Raw genomic sequence first — 25,198 nt, 5'->3', positions numbered from 1 at the left:
AAAATCAAAAAAACCCCCCCCCCCCCCCCCCCCCCCCCCGAAAAGGATGCTCCCCCAGAATTGAGAACTAGTTAGGACAGCAATGTTTAATTTAACACAGTTATAGACGTTAATCCGCTGGCAGCCATGAAGAAACTCAAGTCAGACCATCAGACCCAGCACTGATAGTCCTATTTTATGCACAAATCGAAGTGATATCTTTCTGCCCTAAAAAAATTACCAAATGTAGCCGGTGGGGGCGGCTGTGGCTCAGGAGGTAGAGCGGGTTGTCCTCTAATTAGAAGGTCAGTGGTTCGATCCCTGGCTCCTCCAGTCTGTGTGTCGAAGTGTCCTTAAGCAAGATAAAACCCCACCTTGCCCATGATGGCTGTTCCATCAGTGTGTGATTGTGATGTGTGAATGTGGCAAGCATTGTAAAGCGCTTTGAGTGGTCAGTAAGACTAGAATTGACCATTTAGCCAGGTTGCTAGGTAACCAGATATGTTTGTCCGTAAAGGCCTTAATATGCTTCAAACAAACTAGTGTCTATGATGTGTCATCCAACACATTACTCAAATGTTTATACCTGTCCTGAATGGCCAAACGGAGGAGAAAACCAACCATACAAATTTAAAGTCGACATAAAAATGACTTGGATTTAAATGGAGTGTTTCTTTGATAAGGTCCAAGTTCGTTCTGTCCATCAAACTTCCCCGTAAAATTATCAGGTAACTATTTGAAATTTATGGACTCGTATCTTGAAGCGTTATCAGTTTTAAAAATTATATATTCATACATACTGTAAGGTTGTATTTGTTTTTGCATGTTGGCAACTTTGGTTTAAGGATGTTAAGAATGTGAACCTTGGGTAAACTGCTGAACTTTGGGGTGAGCAGGATGTCAAAGGATCCATTACAAATCTTAGTTACACATCGTTGTTTGTTGGTTTCTCTACAGTACATCCAGCAGAGATTTAGTGATGCACCCCCTTTTAGGAGGGTGGAAGTAATAAAGTGAAACGTAGAGGTAAAGGTCTCGATGCTATATAAGCAGTTCAAGTTTTATCAATCAAGGAGAGACTTGGTGTACCCTGCACCAGATCTGTCCTTTGTGCATGAATAAACCAGCCAAATTGAAGTGTTGACTTGTTGGTCTGATTGTGTAAATTTTTTTAAACTACACCGACATATATTTTCATATCTTTCATATCAATTGCCTGTGACTTCACATAACAGAGAGCTGCCCAGCCAGTCCAGTTTGAACTATAATAACTTTGTATCTCAGTTTTAGTTTTGACACTATTCAGGTTGAAAACATATTGAGTTGTCTTAGTGACTGACCAGCTATAACTGGAAAAGTGAACACTGTGTTGTTTGTTGTGACATCAGTTGTATCTCATGCTGCCAGACAATTATTATTTGAAACATAACTTCAACGAAAACTTGTTGCATAAATTCAGTAAAAAAAACCTCACCTTCGGGAGAGGCCATTCAGAACAGGTAGAAACACCTCTGACTTTAGATATAGTCAGTCAACATGCAATATAGCCTCAGTGGTTCAAAGCATACAGACCTTACTTTAATCAGTAGGCAACATCTGCCAATCTGTCTGAGAGTGGGAAAAGGTCAAATATCTGTGTCTGCTGTGGAAGTGTGGGAGCTGCAGCCATGGAGGGAAGCCAAGTCTCCTTACAGTCTTCTGCAGGATTCTGCTTTCTGCATTCAAGATGGTCTATGGGCCGGTGTTGGTCTGGCCAACGACATATCCTGTGAGGTGTAATGCTGGGCTGGAAAATAAATACAAGAAGGGACAGTGTGTGTTTCTCTCAGTGTGTGTGAATCATGTGTGCCTGCATGCATGTGGCTATCTGTGTGTGCGTATGTTTTTCAGTGTTTACATCCTGTTCTGTATGTGTGTGTCACTGTCCAGGGTAGGTGGGGTAGTGTGTCGCGGAGTGTGTGTGTATGTAGGGCTGGGACTGTGCATGAGTGTTTGCCAGGGGCAGCATGTCATGGCGGTCTGGAGGCAGGCGGGTCGACAGCAGGTCGTCTTCTGAAGTGTCGGCTGCAGACAGAGCAGACACACTGTTACATCAGCACAGAGCAGATACAAGAGCAGTTTCCCCCTGCTTGCAGTCTTTATGCTGAGCTACGCTAACTATGTCCAGACTCCGGCTACGTACTTCAACACACTGATGTCAGAGTTCTCATCCGACTCTCTAAAAGCAATTGAAACATATTCTTTGAAAGACCAAATAGGAGACATTACAGTTGGAATTATTTTATCCTTTTTAAAAAAAAAAGGAAAAAAAAAAAGGTTTTAAACAACTGAAACAAACTTTTTTCATTGTATGTGAAGTTGTGAATCACCTCAATGGTAAGAATCACCCATTAATCTAATATAGAATCTGCTTCAGTTGGATAATTTTTATTCCTATCTATATGGTGGCCCTGAGAGCTCAAAGCTCTGCAACTTAAAAAAAACACATACAAACAGACAAAACACAAACAAATACACAAACACACCTGGCTGGGACACAGATGCTGTTTCCAGGGGACACTAAAAAGTGATTAACTTGGCTGGGACATACTTGCTCAATGCTTTTAACCTCAAAAGTCACCAATCAATGAACAAGAGCGTCCCTGGAAACACTTCCGTTGTCGTCTGTGCTACTTGCAGTGTGTTTGGTTGTGTTGTGAATATTTGGAGCTCATGTCAAATTGATGAAGATGTTTTCTGAATTTGTTTGTGTTTTGTCATTTGCGTGTGTTTTCTTAAGTTGCAGTGTGTTGAGCTCTCAGGGCCACCGTACATTTAAATCTTGACCAGATGAAAATTATGTTTAATTGAAAGTAGTAAAGTAAGTAGTAAAGTAGAAGTAAAGTAAAGTAACACATGAAAGGGTTTAATCTGATGTGGAGTATACAGGTGTACAGTGTAGTTACAGGTACAATGAAAATGGAATTAGATGTCATGGTCATGTCCTATACCTATGAGATACAATATAAGAAAAAAACTTGTGTAAAAGCTGGTGTGTTTGGCCTACCGGTGCCAGGATCCATGCCGGTCTGGTTTGCAGTGATGTGGTGCCAGTAGGCAGACCGGGGCAGGATGGCAGTGGGCGTGCAGGGGTAGGAGCTGGACTCTGAACCCTTAGACATAAGCTGGGAGTCAGAGACACACATCATTAGGGATTTAAAACAACAGCAACAGTACCACAATTAACAACAGATCATCACATACCTACACTGTTACAATCATGACAGCATTACTGCAGTAGTCAGACTAACATTTATTATTTCTGTTATCACAGAGTCAGACTGTACCACCCAGGAACTAACTGAATGATGCTCATGAACAATTACTTATAACGCTTTTCTAATTTCAAGGATTTTTGCTGTATTTATTATTTTATTCTATGTCTTTTTTAAAAACAAAAGCTTTTCACTGTGTTGGAGGGTAATCCTTCTAATAGTGGCTAAATGAACTTGTCTCTGCTGCTGGTCCGTGTTGACGACCTCTAATACCACATGATCAATGACCAGTATTCACTCTACTTTAGCTCTGTTTTGGTCTCCATCAGATGCTGAGATTATGTGAGATTATTTTGTGATAAATCCTCCACTATGTTAACTATGTTCAAGAAAAGTGAAAGAGCAGCACTTATCCAAATCCTCATTATCCCTACTGGGCTGCCCATGAGCAAGGCCCTTAACCCCCACCAGCTCCAGCGGAGCTACTCAGTGGCCAGCAGGTCAGACTGTGGTTGTACTGGGCAGCTTCCAGATGTGAATGTGTAACTGTGTGATTATGATCAGGGTGTTCCTATAAAAGACAGCTTGCCTCTCAGTGAAACTACGCTGAATAAAAAAAAGATTAAAAAATAAATAAATAAAATTCTTCTGTTAGCTGCTCTACAATATCCACAGTGTCATTATCAAGCTCTGTACAGCTACTTAAAAACATGGTCATTTTATCTGTTATCAATACAAAATTAATGACAAGTGTGGCTTTAGCTTTATTCAGAGATATACACCACCATATAAAATAAAGTAATTCAGGGTTGAAGACTAGAGATTAGATTTCGCAATGACTCAAACTGCCCAAAAACAAGTGACACACAGTTAACAGGGCTTTTGGGGGCCCTGGGGGTCTGCATTGTCTGCATTGGACAATGACAATAATATGAAAGTTAAACCTGAGATAAGCCAGACTCTCACCCTGCTATTTTTCTCCATCTCCAGCAAGACCTTCTTGTGTTGCTCAGCGATGGCCAGTGTGGAGGAGTGAACCCTCTGGTAAATCTGTTCTCCTTCTCTGGTCTGGAAGGTGTAGAGGCCTTCACCACTGTCACACATCCTGCACACAACAGGGAGTCAGTATGAAGCAGCACAGAACAGCATGGGCCGACACACGAGCCAGGACAATAGTCTGGAGACCTGCCTCGACTGGGCCTGGATTTATTTCTCTAGGGGGAGGAGGTGATTTTAACATCACCTGGGCTGGTCAGTGATTTTACCCCTACACCAGTAACAATTACAGCCGCAATAAAGCTTTTGTGAACTGTCTGGTCCTACTGATTTTTTCTTTTTCCTTTTTCTTTTTTTTTGTTTTGCATTTTATTATTTTATTTTGGTATATAACAGGAACATCAACATTGGAAAGTGGAGCCATGGATGCACAGACAACTAATTTCTAAGTGGATTTATTCTGGAGGTAAATCGGTTTCATGTCTGTATGTTCAAGTCTGAGTAAGCTTAGCCCATTCACTAGTAAACTAACTGATTCTGTTTTATCACACACACACACACACACACACACACACACACACACACACACACAACCATGCCACCCAAAGCTTCAGACAACACCACTGAGGAACATGTCACAATGGCTCAAGTATGTGAATTATTGGACCAGCAAAAAGACTTCTACAGAGCTTTGCTTGAACAACAGTAAAAAAGCTTCAAAACTTGTGTACAGATCATAGTTAATTCTTCAAATAGGAGGATTGGTGATCTATCAAAGCAAGTCTATGATTTTAAGGTGAGTTTAGAAATGACTTGAAAGGATTTTGACAATTAAAAAAAAAAACACTGTAGTGAAACCAGGACTGATTTGGACACAATCTGCAAAAGACAGAATATCTGGAGGGCCAGTCAAGGCAACATAATATTGTTGTAGATGGCATTAAAGAGTCTGAGAAAGAGAAGGTGTCTGAATCTGAAGAAAAAGTGAGAAAACTTATTGTCCATCCATCAACCCAAAATCCACCACAACAAAGAAAGGCCAACACTCAGAGTTTGGCTCATTAATCTCCACCATTAGGCTTTTATACAGTACTTTGATTACCTATCTGACCACTCATCTATTGCACATTATTCTTTACTCACACTATGGGCTACAATAAATCTGATTTTCAATGCCAGCTTTTTAAACCTTTCGATTATTCTTCAGTTGACTCAAACAATTTTGATGTTGACCCAAACTTAAATCTTTTTTCGTCACTTGACGCCTCAAACTTCTGTAGCTTTTATAACGAAACACAATTCAATAACTTATGTGTTTCTATGCCTCCTTATGTATTCTCTACTTTTCATCTGACTATAAGGAGTCTTTCCAGAAATTATGATAAAGTCATTAATTTTTTATCTTCACTTAAGCGTGACTTTTCTGTTCTTGCTTTATCATAAACATGGCTTACAGAAAACTCCAGAGAAATCTTTGAATTAACCAAATACAAATCAGTTCCCTAGAACTGGAGGTGGAGTATCTCTGTTTATACATTGTGACTATGAATTTAAAATTAGGGAAGATCTCTCTCTGAAATCAAATGGGGCGGAAGTGGAATCGATTTATTTTAGAGCCTTCCGGTGTCTCTGGTGGAAAGAATGTTATTGTTGGTGTTATTCATTGCCCACCTGACTTAAGTATCAAAGATTTTAATTTAAGTTTTTCCAGTTCTCTTGACCAATGGGGATAACGCCTGTGATATTTTGGGTGATTTCAATATAAACCTCTTTAAAAAAATTATTAGATACCCTTACTGGCGATTTTCTAAATATTCTTTATTCTAATTACTTTTTCCCTCTTATCCACAAATCTACAAGAGTTACAGAAAATCCATCAACTTTGATTGTCAACATATTAACTCACTCTTTGAGTGAAGGAATGAAATCTGGGGTCTTATGGTCAGACTTGTCAGATCATTTCCCCATATTTCAGTACTCTTTAATCAAGGATAACAGAGCTAAACATACAGATAAAATAATGCATTAAAGAATTATGAGTCTTTTTGTATAATTATAAGTCAAATATTTCTAAATTTAAAGATATCTTTGCCAGTATTTCATGGGATCATCAAAATAATACTGATTTTGCATATTAACGTTTTATTAAAGCCATTGGTTTTACTTTTAATGATTGTTTTCCAGTTGGCAGTTCTACCAAGAAATACAGTCAAGACTTAAATAAACCTTGGTTTACGGTTGATTTACTGAAGCTGTTGAGGAAAAAGAATAAACTGTATAGAAAATATGTCTCAAATCCTACTTCTCTTACCCATAGTGTTTATTAATCTTATAATATACTCATTCCATTAGATCTGCAAAAAAGAAATATTTCAATGAAAGAGGTGTTCAAAAGATATAAAAACTATGTGGAAAGTAATCAGTTGTTGCAAAGAGAAAAGACTAAGTCCTCTTGGATGGTGAAAATTCTCTCAACAATCCATATGTAGCTCAAAAGTTTTTTGAATTCTTTGTTAATATTTGTTATGAATTAGCTAATAAAATTCCTGCTTGACATGGTAATCCACTGGATTTTATTCCAAGAAATTTTCCTGTTATTTCTTCCTTTAAGTCCACTGATATCAAATAAATAAGTGACTAAACTGATAAACTAAAAATATATTCAGCCGGTCATGACAATATTTCTGCATTCCTTGTCAAACAGGTGAAACATTCAATATTGCAACCACTCTCTTCCATCTTTTCTCTCTCCTCGAAAACAGGTGTCGTGCCAGTGGATTTAAAAATTGTTAATGTTATTCCAATATTTAAAGGAGATGATCCATGTTGTTTTTATAATTATAGACCCATATCTATTTTTCCATGTTTTTCAAAAATATTAGAAAAAAATATATACAGAAGGACTCTTTCATCCTTATTCTAATTCAATTCTTTACAAACATCAGTATGGTTTCAGGAAAAAATCACTCCACCACTGGCTCTGCTTCACCTGATTGATAAGGTTACATCTGCACTTGAAAATAATGAATTTGTTGTATTTTCATAGACATTTCAAAAAGTTTTTGATACAGTTAACCATCATATTTTATTGGAAAAGCTGTATAAATATGGTTTTCATGATGCTACATATAAATGGTTAAAGAATTATGTCTCCAACAGAAGACAGTTTGTTTGTGCTAAGGGTTGCTATTCCAACAAAGCCAGACTACTCTGTGGGGTTACTCAGGGGTCTATTCCTGGACCATAACTATTCTTAATGTATATTAATGATTTTTCTAATGTCTCAAATATCCTTTCACCAATAATGTTTACAGATGACACAACTCTAGTCCGCTCTCATTCACATTTTAATTCATTGGTTAAGGATGGGGGCTGCACAGTGGTGCAGTCGTTAGCGCTGTCGCCTCACAGCAAGAAGGTTCCGGGTTCGAGTCCTGGCTCGGCCATGGGATCTTTCTGTGTGGAGTTTGCATGTTCTCCCCGTGCCAGTGTGGGTTCTCTCCGGGTACTCCGGCTTCCTCCCACAGTCCAAAGACATGCAAAAATGGGGACTAGGCTAATTGGATACTCTAAATTGACCATAGGTGTGGCTGTGATTGTGAATGGTTGTCTGTCTCTATATGTTTGCCCTGCAATGGACTGGCAACCTGTCCTGGGTGTACCCCGCCTCTCGCCCGAAAAGATGCTGGGATAGGCTCCAGCCCCCCCGCGACCCTACTACAGGATAAGCGGTAGAAAATGGATGGATGGATGGTTAAGGAGGCAAATGTTGGTTTAACTACCTATGTTACATGGTTCAGATGAAATACATTATCTTTAAATACAAAAAAATACTCTAAGGATTTATGTAAAATTACAATTGTGTCAGTTGAGATGCCTTAAGTGTCAAATGCAAGATTTCTGGGAATTTTTGTTGATGAGACTTTGAGTTAGAGAGAACAAACTAACTGGGTTAGAAGAAAAATAAATAAATCTATTGGTATAATAAGGAGAGTTAGCCATTTTGTGACCACTCTCCTTACTCTTTATTATAGTCTAATTTATCCCTATCTTTCACATTATAATATAGTTTAGGCAAATACTTACTACTCTAAACAAATTATTGGTCCTCCAGAAACAATTTGTTAGGATTGCAACCCAATCAGAATCACACCTCTCATCTGCTCCTTTATGTCAGAAACTACAGATTCTTACTGTTTATGATATCAACATTTTTCAAATGTGTGTGTTTATTTATAAGATATACTCAATCAGAGGGAATATTCCTGAGCATTTCAAAACATACTTTAAGGTAAACTCACATGCCCATTCTTAATCAACTCGTCTTATGACGAATCTTGTGATTTTCTTCTTACCTAATTTCTCACTTGCAGAGGTCAATTTTCAATAAGATTTAGGGGTATCAAATTATGGAATGGCTTTCTCCATTTGGCAAAGATCCTGTTCCTCTATAAAATCTTACAAAAGATGTTTAAAAGACCATTTAAGTGCTGTTTTATAACCATCTTTCCCATGTTCTACTGTCCATGTATTAATGTCTTATTTGTTTTCCTCATATTGTACACACATTACATTATCACATGTTTTGCTCTTGTCTTGTTATCAATGTCATTATTGCTGTTAATTTTATATATATATTTTGAATCTATCATTTTTTAGTTATTTTTATGTACTTGCGTTATTTTCTGGCATGTTTATTTTCTATCCTTATAATGTTGTAATATTTTAACATACTTAGGTAGAGGCTTAAAATAAGCCCATCAAGGTTTTTGCCTGTCCTTGCACTGTATGCTATTTGTTTTCTTTCTCATTTTCTATGTATTTTAAATTGTGCAAAATAAATAAATAAATAAGCAAATTATCTGCATGCTGACTCAATCATAGGTGGTCTGGTTTTATCAAAGAGGAGATGGAGCTCTGTCCAAGCATTGATTCATCATCTAATCTATTCAATCAATCTTTTCATGGGGCTCAGACCAACACACCAACCTGTGTATGGTGTGTGTGTGGTGTGTGGTGTGGTGTGGTGTGGTGTGTGTGTGTGTGAGAGAGAGAGAAATATCCTTGGACTGACCGTAAGCTCATTGTGGCGTCTCTAACTTTGTATGTGTATGTGTGTGTGTGTGTGTGTGTGTGTGTGTGTGTGTGTGTGTGTGTGTGTGTGTGTGTGATGTTTGGAACCTGTGTTTATCTTGGGACAGTCAGTGAGCAAACATCTCCCCCTTTCCTTTCCCAACCACCCAAATCCTGGTCTCACCGTCCAGCCTCAAAGGTGAAGCGGGTGGCATCGCGTCCGTAGCGCCGCAGGGAGCATAGCGGCCAGGTGACCAGCTTTGTGCGAGGGTTGTGAATGTCCCACAGGTAAATGTTCTCGTGGGTGATCTGCATCATGCACTCGCCGTAGATGTCTAGGTTGGGACAGGGGAGGAGGAACACGCTGAAGCGCTCTGAAGAGATGAGGAATGACAGGAACAGTGTCAGGGATGTATTTTCACTTGCACAGGTCACTTGTTGAGCACTTGTTTATTGCTTATTGTCATTTTTATCAGTTTTTCTGAGAAGATGAAGCATGTTGCTTTCCATCTTCTAAGCTAAAAGAGTACCAAACACTAAAATTGTGTTTAAAGCCACCCTAATTAATATTTTTATCATCCGATTTTGTTGTTCCCCTCAGCTCTACAGAGTTTGTTGAATTGGTTTAACAACTTCACTATTCTAGTGCAATCTCAGTGTTTCCATGCAGCAGCAGTTTCCAGCTAAAAAGATGGAAAAATCCACTGTACACTGCCCAACACAACATGACAGCCAATGTTAGTCACCAGCTGGTGAGCATAGTGGATCATTTAGTGTGAGTGAGGGAAAGTGAATATTGAACTTAGATTCAACAGGTGGGCACAAGCACAACTTGCTCTGTATGGTTATGTAGATCAAGTTTGCCAACAACACAACAAATTTACAATATGTCAGTTACATTGCCTCCTATTGAAGTCAAATCTCAAGTCCAAGTCTTTATAAGCAAATTGCAACTCATTTGGAAATCTGTCAGGTCTCTGAATACTGATAATTAAAAATGGTAATTGAGAATGTTGGTATTAAAGTTAGTTAGTAAAGTTTCAAAGTCTTAATTATATAGTTTACTTTAGGATTTTAATAAATTCAAACTTAAAAAAGTTTATTTTCTGCTTTGCGTCTTTGGGAAGTCAAGTCTCAGGTTGTCTGCTGGCTCTGTACTACTGTACTCCATGCTCAACCTTTTTGTGTGTTATAAGACAGATATATTATCACTGTCTGTCCCGTTCATTCATTAAATACATAAACACTGAGTAATGTTAGAACTTAGCTCTCTATGAGCAGTTTGGTTTGTCTACATGCTGTACATGCTAATGTTGCTAACATTGGCCAGTGGTGTTTATTATAAAAGAGCCCACTGAGAACACCAGCTTGCCGCTGTTACTAATTTATTGTTATTAGCTACATCATTGATTTTGTCTTTGAGTGTCATAAACAGATTTCATCAGTCCAGGTGTCTTTGACGAAAGTAATTCTATAGCCTAAAGATGGAAGTAATCTTTTTTTGCATTACTATTCTGACATCCAATGTCAAAGACATTTTTTCCTTATTCCTTATCTTGTCTATTTCCCTCCACTTGTTTCTGTTGTTTTTCTGCCACCAGTCTTGGTCTCCAGTAACATTTGAAAAACGTATTTTAACAGTGATAAAAGATTTCAAATAAAGCAGCCATGAGACTTTGACAGAACTTCTGTGGCTCATGGGATACACTGTTGAATGCTAATACAATAATTGTTAGTTTATTCTTTGTTTAAAAACAACACATTACAGAGAAAGAAACAGTACATTTAGCTTAGAATATGAACATAAAACCACACAAACCTGTTTCATCTTTTAGAAAGGAACCCTCTGATGTATATACACAACATAGAATTTATACAATTATATGTAAAAATCACAAACATTTTATAAAAACTATAGTCCTTTTCACTACTGTGGTTTATTTCAAGCTTTAGGAGAAGCAACAAGGACATGATCCCTCACTTGCTTCCCACCCACCAACAAAACAATCAATTCTGATAATCTGAGCTGGAAGCTAAACACTAAAACAAAGATTGCTGTGGTGGCAGACTAGGCCTAGACAAGCTACTGACATGGAAACTTTTATTCTGAAAATTTGATTTGGAACTACCTGTGTGTTCACACTGGACCCCGGCAGCCAGCAGGTCAGGCTCTCCCATACTGATGTCATTGAGTCGCATGCCCAGACACTCAATAGACAGTGTCTTGAACCAGTCTTCAGCCTCCAGCTCTGTAGAGCGAGAGATAGGAAGGGAGGTCACGTCAGACCTGACCTCCTGACCTTTTATGTGAAATTGCACAGCTGTGTGAAGACTTATGCAGATTTACCATTTTCAGCTAACAAAGTCATTTTTTGCACCAAGTCTATATTAGTTATATCATTATATGATTAGTACTGACACTATTGAAGTTAGAATGAAGTAACTTATGTAACTAATATAAGCTAATTACAAACCACCATTTGCCACAGCTAGGTAAACAATGGCTGACAGGGGTGTGGATGGTTCTAACACCTTCACCTAAACACATTTTCTCCATCCTACCCATTTTTCCAGTATGCTAAGACCGTGGCTGAGAAAAAATTAAATCTGAAAGTTATAGTATCAATAACAGCTCATTGTTGTTGATTATAGTCATTCTTAAAGTGCTTTAAAAGTCAGTGGTGAGTTCTTTTTGTTCTTGGTTGATAGTGAAGTGTTACTTAGACTTACTGCATAATTTGTGGTGTGGTCTGAATTTGTAATTCTTCACTCTTAGTGTTACAACTCATCCCAGTGGTGGGGCAGGTTGTAACAATGGAATGCCTTGTATTTAACATCACTTAATGAATTCTGTGATATAGTTGAAGAAGTTGGAAACATTGATGTGTAGTGGACAAATAAGGAGACTTTGTGTGAAAATTTGAAGCTCCATCACAACATATAGGTGCTGAGACAAAAAGTGTTACAACCATTCCCAGTCTACCCTATCTGACAACCTGAGCTACAGCTGCAGACACTGCACAGAAACTGTATGCAAAGGATAAACTAAGAGGTAACATCCAATAAAATCACAAAAATTTCTGTCTATGGACAGATTACACAAACAAGACACAACAGTGTCCTGACATTTCTTGACTGCAGCTGTGTACTGAAGTCCGGTCAATTATTGGTCAATGTAATTGCAAATATATTGGTATCTGCATATTTCACACAACTCTGTGAGTCTGTGTGTGTGTGTGTGTGTGTGTTTGTGTGTGTGTGTGTGTGTGGGGGCAAGCGTGCATGTGCGTCCACACATTACCTGATTCACAGGTGAAGGTGCGTGAGGTATCATCTGTAAACACAATGGCCACAGCCTGTCGCTTGGTATCCCGAGGCAACCGTGTGACATTCTTGACGTTGCTAATTTCTGTCACCTAGGCAACAGGTTGAGGGTAAAACAATTAACACAGTGGAAGTCAGGGCTTATTCACCTACTTGGTGTTGTCTGATTAAAGTGATGGTGACTCAGTAAAATAGGTTTTCTGTTGTATGTTTAAGGCGAACAGAGGAAGTTCAGATTTGCTGCTTCACTTCAGAAACTTACATTTTACTGCTGAAAGTTCCAAGCCATTACAGTCGTCATCATGCAAATTACAGAGTTTTGTGAAACTGTGACAAATTACTACTCTGCATCAACTCCTGTGGTAAAAGTATCAATGGTTCAAAAAAGACTTAAAAGAATATTTGTCTGAGAAGGTTCAGCCAGTTCACTGGTCCGTATGGACTAACACTGTTTTGTACAAGTAAAACCTTTTATGAATCTTTTTATCTTGTTTCAGGCTCTATCATTGTTATTGTGTGTCCTGTGAAACTTCGGAAACAAAGATAAAACCAGAATACACACTCTGCGTGTGAATAAAAAGAGTAAGAGGGATTGTTGATCCTCAGTGAGCGCAGAAGTACAAGAATCAGACTAAGCTATAATCCTTGTCAAAGTGTGTCTCTCGACTCTTTATGTTTCCTCCTGCCTGTATACCTGTGACAGACACACACACACACACACACACCTTAGGACAGGTTCTGATGTAGGCAGACTTCTCATCAGGGTATTTCTCCAGACGACGAGGTCCTTTACTGGACGACTTCTTAAACACCAGCCAGCAACGTCGATAGATCTATAACATGCGCACGCATGCACATAACACAAACACACACACATACACACAGGGATAAAAGAAGTCATTTAATATTCAATACTACATTTATTTCATTCAGAAAAAGTGAGTTTCCTTTCCAATAATCTTAACAAGCAGAGTGAGTGTAGTGAGGCACCTGTTTTGCCTTGTACCTTGTACTTGCTGGAAGTTGTTGGGGAAGTATAGAGCCTGAGAAGAACCTGCACACACAGGTTAAGGCTGAAAAAAATGTTTTTGCAAACTACACTTTTTGGGAAAAAAGTATTTTTTCTATACTTTAATTTACAGCTAATGTTGTCCTTATTAAGATAGTAGTTTTCTTTGGCATGAAGATGAAAATCCAACAAATATCCATCAGAAAGTCAGGGGTCTACAAAGGAAATTAAAAATGATCCGATTCGGAACCAGAAGATGACAAACCTGATTCACCTTCACAAGCTGGACTGGAGCAGAAACATGCATACCCACCGTCCCGCAGCAGGAAGTAGGTAGAAATATGAAGAGGCTGTGAAAAACAAGACTTCGGATGGAATACTTTTATGAGAAACTCTGTTGATTTTTTAAGTATGGACACTTCCAGACTAAAGGAATATAAATAATGGAAGAGCAGACAGACGGTCGACAGGTAGATAGATAGAGAGATAGATACTTTATTTATCCCCTAGGGGCAATTCATGTGTCCATTAGCTCATTGTTGATAATAATAATACTAATAATAATAATAAAGGTTGATAATAAATAAACAATAATAATAATTAGATTAGTCCACTTTCTTTGGCTGAGGTGTTGTATAGCCTGATGGCAGTGGGAACAAAGGATCTCCTGAACCTCTCTGTTCTGCAGCACAGTGAGATGAGATGTTTGCTGCACCTGTAGCTGCTTCTCTGTCCTGCCAGAATGTTGTGGAGAAGGTGGTAGGTATTGTCAAAGATGGCCTCCATCTTACATTGCATGCGTCTCTCCACAACAGTCCTGATAGGGAGTCTCCACCGCTTCAAATCCTGTTGATTTACGATGCCAGTAAATCTGAATAAATTAAACTTTAGTGTGCATAGTTACTGAAAAACGAACTCAGTGGTTAAACTTTGGATAATTTATCTGCGCCAATGAGGTACAGAATGTCAATACTGACAAATATTTAAGCATTTATATCTTTCCCTTTGCTGCTTATTACTAACGTGATCAGGCCACGGTAACATGGTTAACATCACAAATCCACAATAATAATGCAGACTGACAGGCTGTGAGCCTGAGAGTGAAGTGTGAATTACAGAAAAAATTGTTGTGAAAATGAAGTGTCTAACTCCTTGATGTGCAGGCTCACATTATAATGTTTGGAGCAGTGGAGAACCATGGAAAAATAAAGCACATTTCTGCAGGCAGTTGAGAACATGGTGTCTTTATGGCTACAAAACTAAAGAAAACTCTTAATTCTAAGTAGTTATGTGGGGGCATTCCAAGCTTGCAGGGGGTGTCCAAGTTGCAGGTAGGCAGCACCAAAAGAGGTATTGACGTCAATAGGACCAGGAAGTAATGGCTGGACTCCCAACGAGGCATTTCATACAAAGGAGAAGATTGGGTTTTTACCCTGACAGTTACTCCCTTTGGTGTAAACTGAGATCCTTGTGACTCTGGAGACCATTTACATGCACAAAAACCTATATAACACACTATAAGAAAGGAAAAACTCAGCATAGCATATTAGGTCACCTTTAATTTTATTACTCTATTTGCAGTGTTTTCTAAGCTGCAGTATGTAGACCTCTCTGAATTTAACTCCAAAAATTTCACTTGAAGTCACCAAATTGGCCTTTTGTAGACAGAAGAGAATGTTCATGTTCACAAGTTCATGCCTGACCCCTATTGAACAGGTGTGGAATATTGATGCTTCCCCACCTGTGCGACCTCTAATAAAACAGACTTAAGTCTCTTTCTGGATAAGGATCGGTGCAGCAGAGGTTAACTGACCAGAATCTTTTTTTTTTTTTTTTTTAACACTTGTCCTTCCATTTACACCTGGACCCTGATCCATAAAAAATATTTTTCTGTGTTCTGTACTCACAGTTCTGCTGTTCAGCTGCTCTTATCCACAGTGATCTGCAATAAATGAGCAGGTTGCAGTTCAGAGACTTGTAATGTGAATTTGTGTTTATGACAGAACAGCTGCTCTCGGTGAGTCTGTTGCTGTGAGAAAACTATGATTTATTAAACTCAAAGTTTTAGTTTTGTAACTCTGACCATCAGTTCAGTTGATCATAACAACAGGTGAATATAAGATTCACCAGTGAGAAAACTGAAGAAGCCCACAGTGTTTTATTAAAATACTATATATGCTATCACATGAGAGACCTGACAGATGAGACATGAGACATGACACAATGGGCCTGATTTACTAAAGCTTTGCGTGCGTAAAAACATGCGCAAACGCAACAGCACGCGCAAACACATGTTGATGCTGATCTACCAACCGGGCGCACCGAGGGCAAAATAACACGCGCTATCCATTTTGCGCTTCTGCCTTCATGAATATGCAATATAGGCGTGCCTGCCAGAACGCGCAAAATATTGGGAAGAGTAGATGCAAATAGATTAATTTTGCGCACGCAATGTGATTTACCAAAACTGAAACTAATTGCGCTGTTTATTTTTGCATCTATATTTAGAACGTTTGAAAGTCAACTCTTAGGCTACCTGGCACAGCCGTGCGCACAGATGGCTGCGGTCATTGTTGCAAGGAGGCGGCGTAGGCACGACAGGCAACGGAGAGAACGCATCTTTTCTGTTCGTGTCACTCTTTTTGGAATGGCAGAATAAAAAATAATCGAGACATATCGGTTATCCGGCGATGCCATGATTGTCCTTTGAAAAAGAAAAACAAAAAAGTCATTCGTTTTGAAAAAAAAAAAGGAGTTCAGAAAATCCTTAAATAATAAATGTTGCATCATAATGTCAAGTGTTTCTTGTTTGTGCTATTTTGACAAAACCAAAAACTCACATTTTTATGTACTAAAGCCCACTTTCTTTTGGACATAGGAAACATTTAGTTAGGCCTAGTTCCTATAATTTTTTCGTGAAACTTAAAACAAATTAAAATGCACACACTTCTGCACCCCTGCTGGAACGCACAAACAAAAAAACCCCTTTTGGCAATTATGCTTTTCCATTGCACAGCTAAAGAAGGTTCATGACGCACGTTCATGTCTTATGTGGTGTACCTGAATGAATTAAAAATAGCTATCCAACAAAAGAAATGCGTGTTTGTACTATATGGGCTTACCTTGGTCTGCATGTGGTTGGGTGTCATAGCCCTCTATCCTAGTAATCTGCTCATCGCAGAACGTCAGCTGCACCTGCTGTTCAATGGGAGACAGAGGGTCCTCCTCCGCTGGTCCCCCACCTGTTTTATTTGCCGATATGTTATTCTTTGCGATTTTTTCCTTTGTTCTTCTACGAATGTCTTGCCACCTTTTCTTCATTTCATCCGGTGTTCTTTTGGTTTTCCCCACAGCATTAACCTTGTCACAGATTTCCTCCCATATTGCGTTCCTCCTAATAACGGTTAAATTCCTTTGCTGTAACTCAGAAATGTGCTTGTTTGCCTCTTGCTCCAGCAGCTCCAATTCCGTGGCTTCAAATTTGCTTTTGCGCTTCCGTTGGGTCTGCTCGTTTGCATTCGCCATGGTGAACACCCTTAACTCGTGCAAAATCCTCATTTAAATAGGGCGGGCTCAATCACTTTTGCACCTGTAGTCAATTGTGCTGTTAATCTAAGTAAATAACCCGCAAGCCCCAAACAGGCAGCGCGCGCAATCTATCCGTGTGCGCACGCAATTTAGCGCTATTTATTTGGAATCTTAGTAAATCAGGCGCAATGTGTTTCTCTGTTACCTCATTAATAATTTATCAATGATTTGTCATTGATTCTGTTGTATTTCCAATGTTTTATCAAGGTGAGGGCCAACATACATATGGTCATAAGTAATGAAAACCTCAACAGTGAATGTCAAGGTGCTGTATGTAGTCTGTCACAGTTCCCGCTGCTTCTAACATTACTCCTGACCATCTTTGTAATGGGTCCGTCATGACAACAGTTTTTAAGCACCACTTCCACCTGCTCAAGAAGGTTTAAATTTGAAGTACATCTAGGCGATATGGTCTATAAGTAAGATTCCGATATTTTTAGGCTATATCTATGTCAAAATCTCCTCTATAGAACTTGATGAATGGATGATTTAACCCTTTGAAAGAGACACATTTTCAGGTTTTGCTGTTGCTTTGTGTGATCTAGAGATTCAGCATCTCACCAGCTTTTCACTTGTGATGAGCGGCTCCCAGCAAAAATAAACAGGGAAACATTTGTTGATAGTCTTACTGATATGATACCAGCAACATTATATGTAACTGACACTTTTCACTATTCTATAGTTTCAATGTCTGGACTTGATATGAATATGACACAGACATGAAAGAATATATAACTTGTATTTTTAACCGTTTTATCAACTGCATGGAGAGACAGAGGAGGCTGCATGTACTAGGGCAGGACCTCAGGGCAGCCAGAGCTGCAGCTCAGTCCTCGGTTCTGATCTTGTTAGACCACAACCACCAATCCTATCAAATGTCCTTATCCTATCACCTCCTCACAGGAGTCCCCTGAAGGATCGGTACTAGGACCTCTTCTCTTTGTAATATAGCCCACCTCCTTGGGTCCAGTTATCTGCTCACATGTCTTCTCATATCACCACTATGCAGACGACACCCAGATATACCTGTCATTATACTTCTCATTTTCACCAGACCCCACTGTCTCTGAGCAGATCTCGGCCCCTCTCTCTGAGAGAGACTGAACTAGTCATTTCGGCCAAGCCTTCTGCTTCAGTAGGTTTGTTCAATTGCTTTCAGTTTTAAGTTTTATGTGAAGGTGTGATGAAGAGTGACAGTCAGACTTTGGACACCACATGTCCTCTGGCTCATGCTGAGTTCAGGGATGAAATGAAGTAATTTCTTTTACTTTGTACTGTGACTACCTGACCAATATAAATGTAGAAGGAAACTGGCTGATGAGTCACCTCTATCACCTCTTATCATGGCTTTGTTCATGTTCAAACAACCTTCTAACTCTACATCTAGTGCATCAATATGTATGTGTGTATACATATATTCACATATGTATATGTAAGTATATTCATTTATATATCTATCCATGCGCATATATAAAATATAAACGCAATTTTAAATAAGTCTGGAAGTATGTTTTTAACGCCATGGTGGTGCATGTAAACTAATGTACCTCCATCTTTTATGGGTATGTGCGTATTTATTAATTTGTTTATTTATTTATTTATACTGTGGAAAAATAAGAGGAATCAGCAGGTGTAGGAGGGGATAGGCCTGGGAGAGCTTATGGGAGAGCTTATGTGGATGTATGAGTGCAGCTGTGCTGTTGTGCTTCATGAATTGTATTTTGTGTTAAGGACTCCCTTGAAATCCAGATGGCCTTCCTGCCTACAAGATTTACTTAATCACTTAAAGCCACTTCACTTCACCAGCTTGTCTATCTGTTTTCCCACCTGTCTACCAGCCTGTCTGTGAGTCCTCTCTAATAGCTCAGTAGCTGTTATCAGAAACTAAGTCAAGTGGGCCATTTTAGTTGACTACGTCTGCTGCCAGTGCAACACTTCACAGTTACACTAACACCATGCCTGCGTGTTCTCACACTTTGATGTGAGCAAACCCCTCTGGAGTTACACAAACCCTAAATTGTTTCACATCAGTTTCATCTCTGAAGCTGTGAGGGGAGCAATTAGCACTTCTCCATCATCCTCCTCTCTCCCACCTGCTCCTGTGTCTCCTCTCTTTAACTTTACTTAGTGCTCCTCACAGCTTGCTCGCCTGCTGAGACCTGATGACTTCAAACACGGGATGGTGAAGATATACAGGGTCAAGAAAGATGAGGAGGGAGACAGTCGATGGCGACACACATTCATAATCTATCCTGTTTACTACAGCAACACCAGTCGAACATAAATGAAGGACACTGGCTGATGAGTCACCTCTATCACCTCTTATCATGTCTTTATCTCTTTTTGTTCATCTTCAAACAACATGCTCCTGCTTCTAACTCTACATCTAGTGCATCAATATGTATGTGAGTATGCATATATTTACGTGTGTATATGTAAGTATATTCATTTATGTATGTATATATGTATACGCATTTATAAAATATGAAACCAGTTTAAAATAAGCCTGGAAATATTTTTTTACTGTAATGATGGTGCATGTAAAATAATGCAAATGTATGTCCATCTTTTACGGGTATGTGTACATTTGTTAATTTATTTATTTTTCTTCTGGAAAAATATGAGGAATCAGCAGGTATGGCAGGGGTTAGGCATGGGAGAGCTTATGTCTGTGTATGTATTGTATTTTGGGTTAAATAAAATGTATATGTATTTACCTACTGTACATATGTTAGCTGCAGCTAGCTAGTGTGGTATGCACGAACAGTATGTGTTGAGTGTGTCTGTGTGTTTATGTGAAAGTCCTCCTGAGAGTCATAATGAATACGTTCAGTTCATAAACTCATCCTGCCTAAATTCACCCAGACAAATGTCTGACTGGTTGTGTCAATGCGTTGATGAACTGGTGCCATCTGTAAAGTCTGCTTTGTGGTCCGTCTAAGGAACACCTGAAAGCAGCTATAATCCATGTTGTGTTTCTGATGCCACAATCGTAGGTTGTCATTTGTCATTTAAATTGATTGTCAGTCTCAAGAAGGTGGATCTTAGATGGCAGACAGATTTGGTATCCTGAGAGAGAGCAGGAGCAGAGGATTGTGGTGTGATATTGCGAGTTTTACTCTTTTTATACAGACACTAGCTGTGTCGCAACTCAGAGAGGTCTCATGCTTCTGAGGCTGCATTTAAAGACTGACTCTGTCACAGTGGAGTGACCGGACTGTCCCATTTCAAAGGCTCCTTTGAATCATTATTTTCCTGGGCAACAAAGGCTCCACCCTGTGGATCATTCTTGGCCCAACCTATCCCAAGATTCATTGCATGCCGGTAATGAAAATAATATGACAGCAAACCCCACTGACAGAGAGCCTGAGGACTGTTAAATGTAAGTATTGGGTTTCAGCTCAATGGTACAACTGTAAAAACCAAGGCCATTTAAACCTCAAGTTTTCATTAAAAAAATGCTTGTGACAGGACCTGTGCTTTGTTATGCAATGGTAAGGGGTGAGAACAGCTGGTGAGAACAGCTGGTGAGAACGGCTGGTGAGAATGGCTGGTGATGCACAGCGAAAATCCTCTAAAATCCAGCTAAGAAGGGCCACACCTTCGTAGACTACGTCCCCTTGAGGGTGTGGCCCCTGAACTGGGATACAGGTACAGACCTCCTTAGGTTTTGAGGTTTAATGTCAATCTGTCTGTGTTTAGACAGGGACACTTTATTATCTCCAAAGGGAACAATGAAGTGTGTGTCTGTGTGTGTACACAGTTACACATGACTCCTAAACACGAGCACATTCATACAGGACTACTCAAAATAAAATCATCGTGAAGACAAAAAAAAGCTTTTGGAGCCTTTTTACAGTTGCTGTTGAACAAACAATGAACATCACATTGTTATTTTTAGGATGGATGAATAAGGCAAGAATACAGCAAGGTGAATAAGTAGTGGCAGGAGAGGTAAAACTCACCAACACACACAAATAAAGAGAGAGAAAGAGTAAATAGGCAATAAATTTAGTAGTAAATTGACTTACAATTAAAGAGCTCATTAAATTTTGTCAACTGAAACACAGAGAGCCTGTGGGAAGAGAAGACGAAACAGAACAGCACAGAGGACACAGAGAGTTAATGAAGCCATAATGAAGGAAAGATGAATTAATACAAGACACTGTGAACAGCTACAAGACTGAAGGGGAAGTGAAATGACAGAGAGGACGGAGTGGAAATGAACATCAATCTGCTGCTTTCACTTTATAAAACAAGGTGACTAACATCAGGATATTAAAGCTTGTAAAAAAAAAAAAAAAAAATTGATTCAGTGATGAACAGAATTTAGCCCAAGAACTGACACCGTCAGAAGCACAGGGTTTGAGTAATAAACTATATGTTAAATTATGAATAAATTATTTAATATTATTTGGTGTTTTAGGACACTTGCACATTTGGACAGGAGGACCCACCCTGTCTAAGCCACAGCTGTTCGGCCAGCAGCTGTCTGCTGAAGCCTCCCTAAGCAAAGCTACCAGTCCAAACAGGTCTGGCTCTGAACCAAGGTCTTGGCTGCAGTCATGGACTCCAGAGGACTGGAGACGGACAAACCAGTACCAAGTGGCAACCCACCGTGATGTCACTTGTGAACAAGTGTTTTGAAGCCAATTTGCATTTTTGGCCTTCGCCATCTTGGTTTTTTGAAACCAGAAGAAACCATATTTGGTTGAAAGGGCGGAGCTGAGGAGGAACCGAGGACAATATGCATGGCCACCTAACCTACCTGACTGCAACAGGCTCCCTGGATATGTGTTACATAGTCACTGCTAACACAGTTAGAATTCATAATTTGAGGTAAACTTTATAGTTAGTGTTAAAATAATCTTAGTAGTTAATTGCATACATGTTCACATTTGGTAAATATCACATACAGTATATAAGGAGAAACCTTGTAATGTTATTATAGCTGAAGTCACTGTGTGTAATTTAACTCTGTGGTGAAACCACTTGTATTAAAACCATAGACCAAGGGAAAAACATGTTATAATGTGCTTTAAAATTAGTTCTTCAAATCTAACCCCATATGTAAACTGATTCGTTCAGTTTAGCGTTCACTGAAAATATGAATGTGTTGTATGAACATTCAGGCACAACACTGTTCTATTGTTATTTAATGTAAAACAGTACAGCAGACAGTTTTTTCCAACTAAGCCGAGGGGATAATGTATTTTCAGATAACTGTGTGATCATCTACTCAGAGTGCTGTTTCTTTTGTCTTTTTCTCTATACTCTTAATGATATTGATATGATTTCTCTCTATTATAAAGCTTTTTTCCATCCATTCAGTTCATCAGAGTTAGCTCTAACATGTTGTTTGCCTGAAAATGGCTTATTCGGCATTCAGTTGTTCTAAAAGACACTCAGAGGAATCGGTTCACAACTGAAGTAGACATTCATACACCTATCATGACAGCTGATAGATATTTGTGATTAACAGTGATCCACCACATCTTAACTCAAGTGCTTGTCTTTTATTGTCATTTGAAATGTTTCCACACTGTGAAAACTGAGTGACCAGTGCCAACAGAAGGAGGACCTCATGTATGTTTCCATTTGTTTCCATTAATCTGGTTGTGGTGAAGGGAGACTGCATGGACATCCTTAGTTCTCGAATGGGCTGTGATGATGATGCTAGAAAACCACTTCCAGTTGAGCTTCTTCTGATGAAATGACAGACTAACTGTTGATTAGTTTGTTAATTATTCTCTGTCTTTAGTATTTACAGGTTCAGTTTCCTACCTCTGACTTAATTTCTGTTGTTGTTGACAGGTGATGGTAGCAACACTTTTAAGAACAGAATTTATAAATATTAAACTGTGATTAAGTTATGGATCAACTCTAGCACTGTCACCACCTCCATAGGGGAAAGTATTTACCAACTGACATCAACATGTTTTTGATTCTTCATTGTCAATGTTGTCAGACAGCAACATCTAAACATTTCTAGTATTTATGTTGTTGATTAAAGCTACCATAGAAATAGCCACACAATGCTGTACGTGTTACTATTGTGAAAATTCATACCAGATGTGTTCTATAAAAACCATCAACAAAGTTAAAGCAAGAGCTTCACAAATAACTTTGTTGGACATTATAAACTACATTTATCTAAACATTTTACAACACTGGAAACATGTATAAAAAGAATGTAACGAATGGATTAAATAAAAATTGTAGTGTACAATTTACAGTCAACTGTAACCATTTAAAATAAAAAAATACAGTTGTGGATGAAGTTAAAGCTGAAGTTCGCTGTCATATGCAAAACAAAAAGAGGTAGTTGAATCAACAGTGCAACAGAATTTGTAGTAACAAGTATAATCATTATTCATCATGAGTCCTAATGTGTGAGACAGTTAATATTTATTTGCTCCAGTTACAATCTACCTCTAAATAAGTGATGCTGTGCGAAAAGCACACTGATATTAACAGCTACAGCTACAGTGGAGTCCAAAAGCCATCTGATTGTATGTCTGACATGGGGCAGAGAGTGTAATATGACAGTGAGGGTGTAGGGAACAAGGAAGAGCATAGCTGATAAGATTGAATAATAATTATGGCCACAAGTGTTACATTAAAAAATACTATATTAGACACTGTGTCTATGTTTGGAAAGAGAAGATCTTCAGGTGTGGACTCTGCAGGCAGAGGTGGTGCAGGGCCTCCATCATTGCTGCAAGAGGTTGTAGGGGTCCCAAAAGATCCAGACCTTGGCTGGATGGAAAAAAACATTTTAATAGAGATAAATTATATCAATATCATATTGTAGAGTATAGAGAAAAAGACAAAAGAAACAGCGATCTGATTAGATGATCACACAATTATCTGAAAATACATTATTCCCTCAGCTTCGTTGTAATAAACAGTCTGCTGTACTGTTTTACATTAACTAACAAGAGAATAGAAACTAATACTCACTTTTGTGTCATTGTGCAGGTGCACGTCATGATGGTTCTCAGCTCTCAGTGATGTTCTATATTCTGAAACAGAGACAGAACCATTCCGAGAGATGTTTTGCCTCCTGTCATCAATAATGAAATGAACTACAGCTGCAAAACTAGCCGACTAACACTGAGCTAAACTTAATATTAACAACATAACCTTAGATTTGCAGAACTAATTTTAAAACACGTTATAACATGTTTTTCCCTTGGTCTATGGTTTTAATACAAGTGGTTACACCACACAGTTAGCTTACACACAGTAACTTCAGCTAACATTATAAGGTTTCTCCTCATATATGTGATATTTACCAAATGTGGACATGTATGCAATTAACTACACAGATTATTTTAACACTAAGCTATCAAGTTTACCTTGAATTTTGAATGCTAATTGAGTTAGCAGCGACTTCATACCATGCATCCAGGAACTTCTTGCAGTCAGGTAGCCGGTGTAGGTGGGCGTGCATAGTGTCCTCGGTTCTCGGGGTCAGATCGGGTCAGATCCACCCCTCACTCCTCCGAGGCTCCACCCTCTCCTCCAAATATGGTTTCTTCCGGTTTCAAAAAACCAAAATGGCGACGGTTAAAACACAAACTCCTGGCTTCAAGACAGCAGCTCACAAACCAATGGGTGACTTCAGGGTGGGTTGCCACTTGGTCATTGCCTTAACTTGTGTGAAGGCCAGAATAACGTCTGTTTAGAAATTTGCTCAGGTGTTTGGAGATGTGGGGACCGTCCAGAAGCTTTTGGGTGGGATATCACGCCAGAAGAGAGTCTATCTGGGAACCAGGCGGATGGTTGGGAAAGTGGGGATACTTGGATTTACAGTTTTTCTCTGTCGCTTTGGTACATTGCTCAGATCAGAATTGAAATTCTCAAAACTACTTGTTCAATCTTCACATCATTGTGTCACTTGTGCACATCAAAAAAGCAGTTTCTCATTTCTATGAACAAGTTGCAAATGCTTTGGTACATCCATGCAAAT

The 25,198-nt window shown here is 38.9% G+C and overlaps 1 protein-coding gene across 1 annotated transcript in view; it reads right to left on the bottom strand.

The window, feature by feature from the left end:
• Positions 1 to 44: 44 nt before the first annotated feature.
• The window catches only part of dok4 (docking protein 4), a 97,095-nt gene continuing 71,941 nt past the window's right edge, over positions 45 to 25,198 (bottom strand). The window contains exons 3-9 of the mRNA XM_023425527.2: positions 13,352 to 13,459; positions 12,604 to 12,718; positions 11,432 to 11,551; positions 9,487 to 9,676; positions 4,200 to 4,338; positions 3,026 to 3,143; positions 45 to 2,043 (exon numbers count right to left, since the gene is read on the bottom strand). Of these exons, the coding sequence (XP_023281295.1) occupies positions 1,898 to 2,043; positions 3,026 to 3,143; positions 4,200 to 4,338; positions 9,487 to 9,676; positions 11,432 to 11,551; positions 12,604 to 12,718; positions 13,352 to 13,459 (936 nt within the window). The 3' untranslated portion in view covers positions 45 to 1,897. The remainder of the gene's footprint in view (positions 2,044 to 3,025; positions 3,144 to 4,199; positions 4,339 to 9,486; positions 9,677 to 11,431; positions 11,552 to 12,603; positions 12,719 to 13,351; positions 13,460 to 25,198) is intronic.

Source organism: Seriola lalandi, unplaced genomic scaffold, assembly GCF_002814215.2.
Source record: "Seriola lalandi dorsalis isolate HSWRI2012SDOR001 ecotype SW California unplaced genomic scaffold, Sedor1 jcf7180002054784, whole genome shotgun sequence".
In the NCBI taxonomy this organism is placed as follows: domain Eukaryota; kingdom Metazoa; phylum Chordata; class Actinopteri; order Carangiformes; family Carangidae; genus Seriola; species Seriola lalandi.
Note: the sequence above shows the minus strand (reverse complement) of the source record. Positions and strands in the feature narration are given on the sequence as shown.